Below are 14,019 nucleotides of genomic sequence, written 5' to 3' on the forward strand. Positions count from 1 at the left end.
CAGTCAGTTGCCAGCTGACCCCGTCTCTCCACCACCCCATCTCACCCGCCGCCATTACCGGGCCTTGCCACTGCCACACGGACACGATAATTTCCCCCTCTGCAACCCTCGGAACTTCCCAGTCTGTGAATCTGATTGGTGCGCCGCCTGGCCGTCGAGTCGAGATGGCGTGCCCCCGTGGCTGGGCATTCTCCAGCACCTGGTGCAAAGTGCGGAGTACGGGGTACAAGTGTCAAGTACCTCCTCCGCTGCCCGGTTTCCGGGACGACCCACAGCGCCGGCCTGCTCCGGCATCCGCAGCGGGCCGACGTTGATCCTGCATGCGCTCCAGCCCGCCAATCAGCGCCCGCGAACCCAAGACCCCTGAACAGAATCGCAAGCTGTCCTCTCCAAAGGGTAGTCGCACGAATCGTGAGAAGGGCGCCAACCAGCGACAGCAAAAAATCAGCCAAATACCAATTATCAACGCCCATACAGATACGTATATATATATCCTCTGGTCGAGAGACAGCGGTGATAGGAAAAGAGGAGCAGGCGCAAACAACAAACCGGGGAGGGGGGCATGCGAGCCTGCTTGCCGAACAAGGACTGCGCAAATCATCGCATCGCGACGTCGCCCATTTGCCTCGCCCCTGGGTCGCTCCGATTTCTCCTACCACGTGGGCGCATGGCAGCTTTCGAAATCCATCGCCGGCCCGAGGTAGAGCAGTCACAGGACCGTTCCACGTAGCTCGGCCATCCCCCCACGACCGTTGAAAATGAACGGCTTCGAGAAGCACGGCCTCCAAGAGGACAACTTTGCCGCAAACGGCAGCATCGTCAGCACCTTTGACGCCTTTCGTACGTCTCCTCTCTCCCCCCCTTGACAGAGAAGAAGGGCTTGACTGACGACGTCTCCTTAGCCAAGTCGAAACCCCAATATGTAACGCGCACCTCGGGCGGCGGCAAGTGGACCGTCGCCATGGCCGTCGTCTCCCTCGTCCTGCTCTGGAGCGAAATGGCTCGCTGGTGGCGCGGCTCCGAGGCCCACGCCTTTGCCGTCGAGAAGGGCGTCTCGCACTCGATGCAGATCAACCTCGACATCGTCGTCCGCATGCAGTGCGGCGACCTACACGTCAACGTTCAGGACGCCGCCGGCGACCGCATCCACGCCGCCTCCAGGCTGCACACGGACCAGACCAGCTGGGTCCAGTGGGTCAACGCGAGGGGCGTCCACCGCCTCGGCCGCGACAGCAACGGCCGCGTCGTCACCGGCGCCGGCTGGCAGAACCTGGCCCACGGCGAGGAGGGCTTCGGCGAGGAGCACGTCCACGACATTGTCGCCGCCGGCAAGAAGAGGGCGCGCTGGGCAAAGACACCCCGCGTCCATGGCCCGCCCGACAGCTGCCGCGTCTACGGCAGCCTCGACCTCAACAAGGTCCAGGGCGACTTTCACATCACCGCCCGCGGCCACGGCTACATTGAGGATCTCGACCACCTGGACCACAGCAGTATGATTGATTCCCTGCCGTCAGCCCGGCTTGCCGTGTGAAACAGCAGACTGCTAACAGCCGCCACCGCAGAGTTCAACTTTTCCCACATCATCTCGGAGCTGTCGTACGGCCCCTTCTACCCCTCTCTCGTCAACCCCCTCGATCGCACCGTCAACGGCGCAAAGGCCCACTTCCACAAGTTCCAGTACTACCTCTCCGTCGTCCCCACCGTCTACAGCGTCGGCTCCAGCTCCATCTTCACCAACCAGTACGCCGTCACCGAGCAGTCCAAGGAGATTAGCGAGTTCTCCGTCCCCGGCATCTTCTTCAAGTACGACATTGAGCCCATCCTCTTGTCCGTCCACGAGCACCGCGACGGCATCCTCGCCTTCCTCGTCAAGCTCATCAACGTCCTCAGCGGCGTCCTCGTCGCCGGCCACTGGGGCTTCACCCTGTCCGAGTGGGTCCGCGAGGTCCGGGGCAAGAGGCGGCGCGTCAGTGGCGGCGAGGGCATGCTCGGCAACAAGGATGCCTACGAGTAGCGAGGTCATTTTTCCATGCGTGTTGGCAGGGGACGGGGCGGGTGGTCCTACATCTTATAGACGGGATTTCAAGAGACAGACTTGTCGATGACGGGCGTTGCGCAGGTTTTGGGCGCGGAAAATACAATGTTTGTTTACACGGCACGCCTTGTATGATGCAAGCCAACTACAAGGCCCCATGCTCCGTCACCCGGCTCGTGATCAAGCTCCCATAGTCACCTCTTCTCACAGCGCCTACCCCCCCTCCTTCAAGCCTTGGGTTGACGCAGGACGTTATAGGCGACCGAGCCGTGCACGCGGCTCGACCTGCTGTAGTCGTCACGGGTGGTGTGTTTGCCCCAGAAGATGTACCCGTGCCAGCATGTCTTGCCCGTCTTTTCGTCGACCGCTATACGTGTACAACAGAGTCAGCCTTTCTTCCTCACCATCATGCTCTTCTTTTCCGTCCTCCCTGGCCCCATCACGAAATCAAAGTCTCGGGCAAAGGAAAGACAGCCACGCACCGGCAAACGAGATTGTCGAGTTGCATTCATCATTGGCCTTGCACTGGCTGAGCACGTGCTCGGCCCACGTCTCCATGGTGTGGTCCGCGTATGGCGCCCCGAAGCCCGCGAGGATCTGGCCGGGGAACAGCGTGCGGCCGGCGTACCAGTTGAGCGGCGTGGCGAGCGGCAGGGGCTCGTGGCGTGGGGTGGCAGAGCCCGAGGGCGGCGCCGTGGTCGTCGGGGATGGGGAGGGCAGGGCGTGGGCGAGGCTGGGGGCTGTGGCGGCGGCGGCGACGGCCTTGCTGAGGAGCGAGGATGGCTTCATTCTGATGTTTGTGTATGTATGTGTGTGTGCGTGATTGGTAGATGAATGGATATTGAAAAGGGGGTGTTGAGGGAATGGTGCGTTGTGTCAGAGCGAGAAAGCAAGGCTGTTCACGACTGATGATGAGATGCCGAAGCGGTGCTGGTATCGATGCGAGATGCTCATCCAAGTTATATGCAATCCATGCCATCCACATTCCCACATTTCAATGTTTATGGGCGAAAGGGAATCAAAGAGAAGCACACCCTCACCACCCTCGCCATCCTCTCCTGGCCAAAGGTTCGTAGTGCCCCAGAGGATATCGTCTGGCAACCGCTCCCGTCAGGGGGATATAAATAGCAACTAGTACGTAAACATCAGGGTCTCTCAAGATATGTCCAACAAAGTTTCCAGGGACACTGTGCCGTCTTTGCCGCCGGCCGGGGGGTCCGGCCCCGGGGCGTGCACTCGGCCCGGCCCCCGGGAATATCCGCCCTCTCCTCCCTCTCCTCTTGATCAACCACAGTGACACTCTTCCTCCCTCGTGAAAAAAGGATATATGGTTAGTGGGGAATTGGGAGGACAGAGATGGAGAAGCACTTGACATTCCACATGCACAGAGTTCCCCCGGCTCCACACGTTCGGCCCCAACAGCCGGGCAAGCATGCCACCTCGACGGACTACAGGCAATCTTCGTCCCCTAAACTCAGTTCTGTCCCCCGGCAAGCCCATGCCGATGCATGCCCATATGTGCTTCCGGTATATTCATTGCCATCAGTGTGCACAACGAGCCCCCGGTTCGCCTTCTCCAAGCACGGGAGAGGCCATCCCATTATTTTGCAGCCTCTACCACTGTTCCCCGAGACAGAGTAACTTGGTCACAACAAATGGGAGAGTCAAGATTAGTGCGGTGTGGAATGAACAATAGGAAAACAGAAAGGAGCGGCTAGGTCTTGGTTTTACCATCATCTGACACCAAGGCCATGCTCAATGTCAAGACATGCACGCCGACGCCTACCGACGGATAAGCATCAGTTTTCAGCGCCTCATACCCGTCCCGTGTCTCGACCTCTCCGAAATCCTAAACGGCAGCCCTTGATTGACACCGCGCTGTGACAACGGCCTCTCAACGCGCCCCTTACCATGGGCACTCTGGGACGCCAACCTCCGCCGCTTCGGAGGACAGGCACGAGTTCGCCGAGTCCCATCCGACCTCATGGCAGACTTGCGTCACTCTTCCTCACTCTAGGCGTACGCAGTATCTTCAGTCTGTGTTAGATGCCTGTCAGGAAATGTACTTGGACCGATCAACGCCCCCTCCATCTCAAGTCGAAGGTCTTTTCACGGTTTTGAACTCTTGGCCCTGTCCATCGTCGTGCGTGCGAATCCATCCGTATATGGGCCACACTCCGAAGGATGTCGGGGCCGTCAAAGCCGTGGCGGACGTAGTAAAGTCGCACAAGGCTATCGAGGCGTGCTCGCGACGTCAAACCCGTCTGGGCTGGACCGTCAGGACCATTGCGGGCCAACTCCTCGCTTTCCGGCGTTGCAGCCCACGGCTTAAACAGGTTTATCAGGGCAAGGTGGTTGCTTATGCTTCGCTCCCCGCGGTGACGGCACGTGCCAAGCTCGTTCGTTTGTCAGTAGGCGCCTTCCTGGTAAAGAGGACGATGGCCTCAGTCATTGCCACAGCTTGTCTCATGTACCCGGGGGCCTCAAACGGACACGATCTGGATCTTCGGCGAGGCCGTGTTGTTGGGCTTTCGTTCGCCAACAACAAACTTCCTCTTGTTGCATAGCATAGTGACTCGGGATACGTCGTACCGAGGCGGAGGCAAGGATGGCAATGGCAAGGAGTGAAGAACAGAAGTGCTTCTGCCCACGACTGGGTCGTCCAGGACGAGGTCTTTTCTGTAAAAACTGGAATATGGGCAACTCCCACTGAAAGTATATGCCCAGCCGCTTGGCCACCAGCCCGTCGGCCGAGTCACCAGAGTCCAAGCAGAGGCCCTGACCTAACCCAGCCGGGGTCCGATGAGCTGCGATGAGTGGTAGGGGGCATCGCGTACGTGCTGTAGCCTGAGCGCGGGAGAAGGCTGAGCAGCCGAAGCTCCCTAGATGCTGCGGATAGTCAGGCGGACAAGAGGGGTGGGCGCGGTGAAGACTAGAAGAGACGCTTCACCTGGTATGGCACGTCAGGCGTACCTTGATCTTTCGCCGCCGGAAAGACTCATACGCAGCGGTAATTGTAACCCTCCTCGAGACTGCCGCCGTCCGCTCATGCACCGGAGGCTGCGAGGACTCGCCGGGCGGAGGACGAGATGGTGGCGCCGGGAGCAGCGATCGAAAGCCCGACGGGGACAGATTCGAGTCAGGAACTAGTTGTTCCCCTTCTCTCTCTGAACCGATGACTGCGAGGCCGACCTTTGATCTCAGGGGGGAACAAATAGAGACAGGGCAGGGGGTTGTGCCCGGGAGTCACGTCAGGTGGTCTTTCGCCATCCAGCGGGTGGTGATTGGCGGGTTCGGCTTCCGTGGCTTTTCCCAATGCTTTGATTATGACGTCGGCGAGGCCCCGGCTTCCATTGCAGATTGGGCCAGGACGATCTGCCGTCGGCGTATGAGGCTCCTTGCCCTCGTTGGGATCAAACGACATCTGCACCGGGCGGCAGTGCTGAGAGGCGGGGCCGATATACGGACTTCGGCAGCCGTTGCCCCTGAACCTGCGAGGCGCGGTTTATCCGTATATGCTTCTCCTTGCCAGTCTTCTCTCGCCGTCAACCAGCCGCATGCTTAAGCGGCAAGCTCCTCAAGGTTCAGGGATTACTGGCGGATGAAGGATAGTTCAAGAGCGAAAAGGTAGAGATAATCCGCGATGGCAGGCACTTGGTAGCAAATCAAGTGCTGTTCCTGCAGGTAGTCCGCTCGATCTGGTTTCTGGCCTTGCCTGGCTTGTCGGTCTCCCGGTATGCGCCCATTGGGTGACTGGTAGAGATATCCAGACTCTGAGCCATTGCCAACGAGTCTCGACTGGGGTCTCGGTCCAAAGACTCCGATGGAGAGCGTGTGCTTGAGGTGCTGGTGAAATTCTTCGTTGAATCAAGGACGGGCTCATGTTCGCTCGGGGAAAGTCAAACTCTAGAAGTCGAAGAAAAATCGAGCCATCCAGAGCATCGACACCAAACTTGATGGATTTCACAACAAGACAGCACAGGTGGGTACAGATGAGAAGCTGTATTATTACGGGCAAGCGCCCGCTCCTGGTGGCAGAATAGTACAACGCCCGGCTTCATGCGCAGGTATAAAAACGACGATCCAAAATTATATATTAACCTCCCAGTATCGAAGAGAAGGCCTCCCCCTTCAACCCTCCAAAAACGAGCCGGAGGATTCTAGGCCACTAGTGCAGACCCGGGCACGAATGGCTACTGAGTGAAGCGTGCGTCCCTCATAACGAACATAAATCGTTGAGAGAGGCCGGCTACAGGGCATAGACGGCAAAGGCAATGGCCAGGACGGCGGCAGAGACGCGAGTGGAGCCGGCGCCGGCGGTGACGGGCAAGGTGCCGGCCGCAGGGCGGACGGGAGCGCCAGTGCCAGCAGGGGCCGGAGGAGCGGGCTTGGCGCCGCCGTTGCTGGGGCTGGTGCCGGGGGCGGCAGGAGTGCAGTTCTCGACGCAGCCGGCAGCGGGGCTGTCGCCACCCTTGGACGGGGAGCTGCCAGAGGGGCTGTCGCCACCCTTGGACGGGGAGCTGCCAGAGGGGCTGTCGCCACCCTTGGACGGGGAGCTGCCAGAGGGGCTGTCGCCACCCTTGGACGGAGAGCTGCCAGAGGGGCTGTCGCCACCCTTGGACGGAGAGCTGCCAGAGGGGCTGTCGCCACCCTTGGACGGGGAGTTTCCAGAAGGGCTGCTCTTGTCCTCAGGCTTGCCACCCTTGCTGGGGACACCAGTGGTGCAGGGCTTCTTGTGCTGAGAGGGAGTGGGCTTCTTGTCGTCCTTGGTGGCGGGGGCCGGGACGTAGCAGGAGCCAGTGCACTCCTGGGGGCTGAAGACGTTGACAACGACGGAGGAGTAGACGGTGACGGAGGTGGAAGCAGAGGGAGCGACAGAGACGGAGCCGGCGACGGGGCGCAGCTTCTTGGGGGCAAGGTACTCGACGGCGCAGACGCAGGCACCAAAGTCGACGGCGCCCTGCTGGACAATCTTGGAGGAGACCATGGCCTCGGAGTTGGGAACAAGCTCGAAGGCGCCGCAAGAGGGCTGGACAAAGCCGCCGACATAGACGGCCTGGCAGGGCAGAGCAGCGATGGCGAAGTGGACCTCGGCCTTGACGTCGATGTTGACGGAGCTGGTGGCGTTGAGAGGGAACTTGGGGCCGTTGGGAACAGCCGGGGCACCGGTGATCATGGCAACGCTATAGCGGACCGAGGCGGCGGCATGCAGCTTGATCTCGGTTCCGCTGGGAACAACGGCCGAGGCCGGGGTGTCGGTGGCCTTGGCCTCGGCGGAGGTGGCAGTGGGAGCAACCAGGCCAGGGCCCTGGGACTTGGTGGCCTTGTAGTAGTTCTCGACGACGGTGTCGCCAACAGAGACGCAGCGGTCACGCTTGTCGCCGGGGTTGGGCACAGGAGTGCCGTGGGCATCCAGGGCAGAGGTCCAGTAGCTGCCAAAGTTGCTGGTGGGGGTGGCCCGTTGGCAGAAGTTGGCCTTGATGTCGTTGAAGATCTTGTCCCAGTGGGCAGTCTCATTGTGGCCCTGGAGAGAATTGCACTGCTTGCAGGCGCCGCAGCCGATGGCGTCCTCGAAGAAGCTGCCCTTACATAGGCAGTCCCGCTGGGACTCCCAGCCGGCCTTGTCGTTTGTAGCAGGCGTGCACTTTCCCTCGATTTCGCCCTGCGACAGGCACGGGGGATAGGTGGTGTCGAAGGTGATGGTGCCCATGGGGTGGCAGGCATCGGGAGGGGGGAACTGGCGCTCGGGGACGACGCGGGTCTGCAGAGCGGCGGCGCCCTGGACGGCGACGAGGGCGCCAAGGACGGCAGCGTACTTGGCCATTGCGGAGGATGTTCTCAGTGGTAGCGAGCGAGTGGACGATTGCGAGTGTATATACGATATGTATATATGTCAAGAGTCGCAAGCGAGGGTGGTAAAAACGAGTGGAATGGTCTAAGAGTAGACCGGTTGGGAGGCGTATGTAAGGAGCTCGGAAAGGAAGGCTGCGAGGAGACATCTGCACGGGGGCGAGGACATAAATAGTCGAGTGGGCAGCCCCGGCCTGTTGTTTGTTTGCCCGCCGGCAGGGGCGCGCAGAGAGGCCATGATATCCATGAGGGTGTCGGTATGCCCTCATTTCGCGGGACCTCCCCCTCCCCCCACTGCAGGAGGAGCTTGGGGGGGGGGACGGAGATTGGGCAACGGCGTGGGCCATACCAAACCGGCCGGTCTGGGCGGGGCTCGTCGAGAGTGTGCGGTGGCATGATTCCCACTGCGATATCGAGAAGTTGACGTTGACGATGTGGAAGAGGAAGGAGATGAGTCACAGTGCGAATGGTGTATGCACGGTATACGCCGATGTGCATATTGCCCGTGGGGGCCACTGCTCAAGGTTTGGTACCGGATATACACTGTCGCGATAGTGCGAGATTAAGGCTCCGTACTGAGAGCCAAGTGCCCCGGTATTGTTGGTGACTTGCCCGATGAGTTATGTAAGTCAGGCCAAGGGCGGATTGGCGCGATACAAAGTAAAGGAACCAACATATGGGTGCTTTGAAGTGCATATAATCGAAACCTTGCTGGCTTAGTCCTGCAGTGCAGAGTTGAGTCTGGCTTTATATTGATGGACAAATCTAGTTCGGGACGGAGATTTCTGTTTTTCTTATTCTTTGAGTATGAACACATACTGTACTCTTTCTGGGTACATGTAACTGAAAATCCATGCGCGAACGAGTAGCTCACGAGTTCCGGCGCACAGTGTCGTGTGCTAGCAACACGCCGTCCCCGGCCGGGTACGCTTACCAACGGATATGAATACACGGTGTAACGTCCATTTTTCTAGGTAGACAGGTAAATGGCATGCATCTCTTGTCGCATGCCTTCGTCAGCAAATCATGTGCGCAGTCTGCACTGCTGTCGTGCAGTGCAGGGTCAGGGGCCCACGCAGAGTTCAGACCTTATAACTGGATCTAGCAGCAGTGCACCATTCCCGGCCGCTATCTGCCAGACTGTCCAGCACCAGCACCGATATAACTTATACCTTATCTCCTTGGTACAAAGTAGACCTATACTCTACTCCTGATCGCCTCAGCCTGCCCCAATCAAAGGCCTGCAAGTAATTTCCCTACATGTATATGTGGCTGCAGCCATAGACGCGAAGACGAGGCAGACGAAAAACTCCATCGAGGTCCCGTCGGCTACCGGAGGATGGCCGAGTACAATGTACATGTATCCGGCCCCACATCCGGTCATAGCGGCCGTTTTAACTTACAGCCCGGGGTCCCCGGCCCAATGCCGCATCCTGCCCACGGAGTCCAGCGCCCACCCACCGTGCAAGCATGTCAACTCGCACGATCGAGTAAAATTTAAACATACATAAACGGTGGTTCAGCTAGCTTCTCGCAAGGGATGTCTGCCTACCGTACCGTACTTCCTCTCCGACCCGGGGGCATATTCCGCGCAAGTCCTGACTTTGGATGCATGTACCTACAGGAACTCCAGCTTGAAGCTCGTTACCCAAAACAGGCACCCGTTGTTGACATGAGCGTGCGGCTCAACTGTTCGGCAACCAGGCTCTCCAGGACCACTTCGAATCGTCTCTACACACGTACCCAGGGTGAGCAAGGCGTGAGCAGCTAAACCGCTGCTTCGCTCGCGCAGGGCAGTCAGCAATACCTACGCACAGGCCCCTAGCGCCGGTGCGTGTGGAGAGACGATGGACGCTTCTCTTGTTCTTAAAGGGCGCATACTCCGTACACCCGGGGGGGATGTTCGGGAGGCCTGTCTGACTCGCGGCCATTGCCCCGGTCTCGTCAGGCACGCAATTGCCTGAGCCAAGGCTCGTCGAGTTGACCGGCGAGTGGACACGTGAGCCTACAAACCGGTACCCACGCAGAGAGTGTGGCACGACCTGAGGGGCCCATGCCATCATATCCCGGCCTCATCTCTCCCTTTGTGTGTACTGGATGTATGTGACTCACCGACTACCACTATATGCATTGATAATGTCGTGTACATTACGTATATCAACCCGGTATTTGTGCCAACCCGTGACCTCATCCCCCGCGGATCCGTCTTCTAGCAATCTTCCATCCGTAGCCGTGCGCTTCCTCCCCACCTCCTTTGATGAGTTTTCTCCCCAATGCTTGTTGTGCTTGCCTGTTTTGGCCCATCCACGCATAAGACGGCGTAATATAAGGTGCTGTCCAAACTCCAAGTACTTACAATCTTGTGCATTCGGTCCCTTGCTCAGGCAGTCGGTATCCGCGGGGCTGTAGCGTCTAGGGTCTGCTACTGGACTGTAGGGGAGATGATGGAAGCTCCAGGAGACTGGAACTTGTATGCAGACAATATTCACTTTTATCTTGCGGGCTGCACCCTACGAGCCACACGCCCACCAGCCGGCAAAGGACAGAGTCCAGGGTTCCTGGATAGACCTCCATGATGCTGTTTCTATCCGTCACTTTCCCCCTCGCTGTCATGGCGCAGTAGATCCCCCTCTTCATTCGCCCGCTCTCCCGCACTTCTTTGTTTAAATCGGCCCAGGGCCTGTGCTCGTATATAATGCTTTCCCAGCAGGCCGCAGTTCTTGGTCGCCGGAAACGGCCCGGGGCGGTATCCGACGTCTGAGCTTCGAACTCACCCGTTTGAATTTGGTGGCCCGCACGGCTACGGCATGACAGGCAGGCTGTCCATCTTTGGAAGAGGAAAACTCATTTACCCTCATTTGTTGTTGCATAAACAGGCCAGCTGAGGGTGCGCATGGGGGCATTCCTGTTCAACCCGATGCAGACGAATCCGCCTATGACCTGGCTCGGGGTACATTGAAGTTGGTTTGCATACACTGTACATGTAGTGTCCATGTCATCTACGTGTCCACCTATCAAATGCCCTGTCCATCAATACCGAGACATGGCAACCGGTGGCAGAGCATGCCTCTCCGAACTTGGCGGCACGGAGCAACTCGCGCAGTAATTAATGTACATACAGTATGTACAATAGAAAGAGGGAGATTGCGGCCAAGAAACTCTGGCCAGGTCACAATGTGGACCCCAGAGCAGAGATGAATGATGGGGACAAAGCCACGCACGTGGAGCCAGAGGTGCACTCACATATACCCAGTGATGGAACCATATCCACATACACTGATGTACCGCTACTATTAGTCGCCAGCGAAAAACGACCAGCCAGGAGCGAGCGATTCTCTCCGAACGAGGCGCAGCAAAGAAAGAAGGAAGATGTAAGTGCCGGCGTTTGGCAGGGCTTGATAGGTATATACATCTCGAACTAATGCTCAACGTTTCCCCAGGTTTCAGGAAACTTGTTGATGCCATACAAACTTGCCCTCGGTCTCCTTGGAAGAAATGAACACCCAAGGGTCTTGCAGTCCACTTTGGAAACCGAAATTTGCACACGGCACTTGAGAGGTTCCATACCCGGTACTCGGTTACACTCGCCAAACCCACAGTAACATGGGGTTGCGGCCTGCATTCGCCTTGCACGCGTAGGAAAAGACTTCGGCGACATCCGGGTCAAGCTCCACCGGCCTTCTATCCGCGGCGCTCCTTCACGAGGCTTGGAATTTGGTTGATTGTTTGTCTGCTGGGCTAGGCCTTGGTTGCCTTGGTTCCCGGTGAAATCAGGCTTTGAGTTTTTGGCCTCGTCATGAGGCCCGTGTGTCATGAGGCCTCTCCGCCGTCAGGCCTTGTGGGCACGGAGTTGTGAATGCCGTTCCTCTCTGTTAAGAAGAAGATTGGTGGAACGCCTAAGAGGTCGACGCAATTTGGTTTAGGTTGTCCTCCTAATTAAATCCCGCACAATGCTAGGTCAGTCGTCATGCGGTAATTACTTTAGTTTAGTTTAGTTTAGTTTAGTGTATTTTCCGTCCAGCAACTTTTGGTCGCTCAGGTCTCCGCAGGGGAGCACAGGACGTGCTGAGCTAGCAGGTGTCTACATGCTACATATCGTACACTTCACCCACTATCCAGCATTTCATCGGCTCAACGGCGCTCATGACAAACCTGTTGCCCGTCAGCGGGACGTCCAGGCATGAAGAGAAAGCTGTCCCGTGGTCAGATCAGCCAATTTGCTTCTGGGGCCTTGCAGCCCTTGATGACCTCGGCGATCGCATGGTCGCGAGACCTTGACGCCGCCCGAGATCGGAGCAGGTAACAGAAAGGATTGAGAGGAAAAGGTAGGGTGAGAGAGGAGAATGATGACCGTCTAGTGGCGTGGGCAGATCCCTCCGAAGAAGGAGCTCGCTTTCGCCAGCCTGACGAATTTGTCAAAGTCCTTGCCGATTGCGCGGTTGATGGCTGCAGCCGGCCAAGGTGCAAGCCGCATACGATGCCGTGGCGCAACCTTTCTGCAGTAAAAGATGTGTGCTGGCTCTTTTCGTCTTCCGCACGAGCACGTCAGTCGCGCATTGTCGTGACCAAACCTTTCGTGGTAGTCAGCAAAATCCCCATGGTGGGTTCTTGCTGCAAGCAAGTTACGAAGCAGGGGCCGAGAGCGCCAATTCTGACGGGCAGCTGGTTGTGGCTTTAAGCCTCAGGTCTCTGTATCGCTCCGGCGCAGAGGCTTCCCACCAGGCCTTGAAAGCCTCTTCCGGCTGCTGTCGGGCAATCTTTCGCAGGTGCGCTAGCGTCGGGACGTTATCAGCGGGTTCTGGCAGTGATGCTCCCGCCTTTGCCAGAGCATCAGCCTCCTCGTTGCCTGGGATGTCAGCATGGCCGGGGATCCAATGGACCTCCACAGCTCCGTATTTTCGCGCCAAAGATTGAAACTCAAGGAAGACCTCTTGCGAGGAGTCGCTCGGCGTGCCCCGTAAGCATGTTGCGGTCGCGAGGTTGTCGAGGCAGACAAAGATGCGGTCAGTTTCTGGAAGGCTCACCGCAGCCTTCAACCCCTCCAACGCACCTTTCGCCTCAGCGTCGAAAATCTCGGCGGGCCCGAGACGGCCCTTGTCGCGCAAGACGGTGGATCCGTCCCGATGAACAACATAGCCATATCCGGCGTGGCCTTCGGTAGAACGGGACCCGTCGGAATAGACGACCAGAGTTCGGGGCGATAGTGCCTGGAGCCAATCGCGAAATTTCTTCGCCGTCTCATTTTTCGATGCACTCTGCAGAGGCGCAGTCTGCTCTTCGACAAATCCGCGCTGCAGCAAGGCAGGCCTTGGGCAGCTTGGTAGCAATTGTCGAGCGCCGCAGCCTAGTCCGGAAGGGTTTTGGCTGCTTTTGGTACTTCAGCTTGATCATTTCATTCAGTATAGGGCTTTTGGCCTCGACGTGCGCTTCACGAGCGGATGAGCTTCGTCCAGGGATTTGAGACGCGCAGCAAATGCAGTCCGGCGCGCCTCGAGCAGCAGAGGGACCGGCGGTATCCCTGCCTCCCGGTGCAGAACATTCGTTGGTGTAGTTCTCCACACTGGCAGGATAGCCCGAAGAGATGTGTAGAGTGCCTTGCTCATCTTCTTTACGAGGTGTCCGATCCTGGACGGTCCTTCCTTGCCCGGCTTGGTCCAGCGCGGGCGCGTAGAACCAGGATACCAGACCTCCGCCGCGTAGAGCAGCACTGGAATGACGCAAGCGCAGACCGCTCGTCGCACAGCGCTCGGTAGAGGACCATGCCTGGTGTTTGTCAGTCTCCTGAGATGGAAGGCGACTGCTTGCGCTTTGGCCGTCCATTTCTCGACATGAGTCTTGAAAGACAGAGTGCTGTCGAGCCAGACGCCGAGCCAACGCATCGCCCGGCCCGGCCGTTTCTCAAATTCGCCATGGAGCACTGGCGGCGCCGTCTTGGGCGTCGTTCGAGAGAAGTGCATCACTTCTGTCTTCTCAGGGTCGAAGGAGATCCCGTTGGCGGCGCCCCACGATACAAGCTCACGCACATGATGAGATGCTTCGGCGGACGTCTCATCCAGGCTATCGCCGACGCAAAGGATGGCAGTGTCGTCCGCATATGCGGTAATTACTTTGTGTGTGTGTGTGTGTATTTTCCG

At 58.3% G+C, this 14,019-nt stretch overlaps 3 protein-coding genes across 3 annotated transcripts; 1 reads left to right on the forward strand and 2 right to left on the reverse strand.

The window, feature by feature from the left end:
- Positions 1 to 758: 758 nt before the first annotated feature.
- HRG_10801 (endoplasmic reticulum vesicle transporter domain-containing protein) lies at positions 759 to 2,014 on the forward strand (the record flags this gene model as incomplete). Its single annotated transcript, XM_044869271.1, has 3 exons — positions 759 to 840; positions 903 to 1,490; positions 1,563 to 2,014. The coding sequence occupies 3 exons, from the start codon at positions 759 to 761 to the stop codon at positions 2,012 to 2,014; spliced, it is 1,122 nt and encodes a 373-aa protein (XP_044715620.1).
- Positions 2,015 to 2,262: 248 nt separating this feature from the next.
- On the reverse strand, positions 2,263 to 2,824 carry HRG_10802 (uncharacterized protein; the record flags this gene model as incomplete). Its single annotated transcript, XM_044869272.1, has 2 exons — positions 2,263 to 2,402; positions 2,518 to 2,824. The coding sequence occupies 2 exons, from the start codon at positions 2,822 to 2,824 to the stop codon at positions 2,263 to 2,265; spliced, it is 447 nt and encodes a 148-aa protein (XP_044715621.1).
- A 3,460-nt stretch (positions 2,825 to 6,284) lies between these two features.
- On the reverse strand, positions 6,285 to 7,859 carry HRG_10803 (uncharacterized protein; the record flags this gene model as incomplete). Its single annotated transcript, XM_044869273.1, has 1 exon — positions 6,285 to 7,859. One exon carries the CDS (start codon positions 7,857 to 7,859, stop codon positions 6,285 to 6,287), a length of 1,575 nt encoding a protein of 524 aa, XP_044715622.1.
- Between the last annotated feature and the right edge of the window lie 6,160 nt (positions 7,860 to 14,019).

Source organism: Hirsutella rhossiliensis, assembly GCF_020360975.1.
Source record: "Hirsutella rhossiliensis strain HR02 chromosome Unknown scaffold00017, whole genome shotgun sequence".
Lineage (NCBI taxonomy): Eukaryota > Fungi > Ascomycota > Sordariomycetes > Hypocreales > Ophiocordycipitaceae > Hirsutella > Hirsutella rhossiliensis.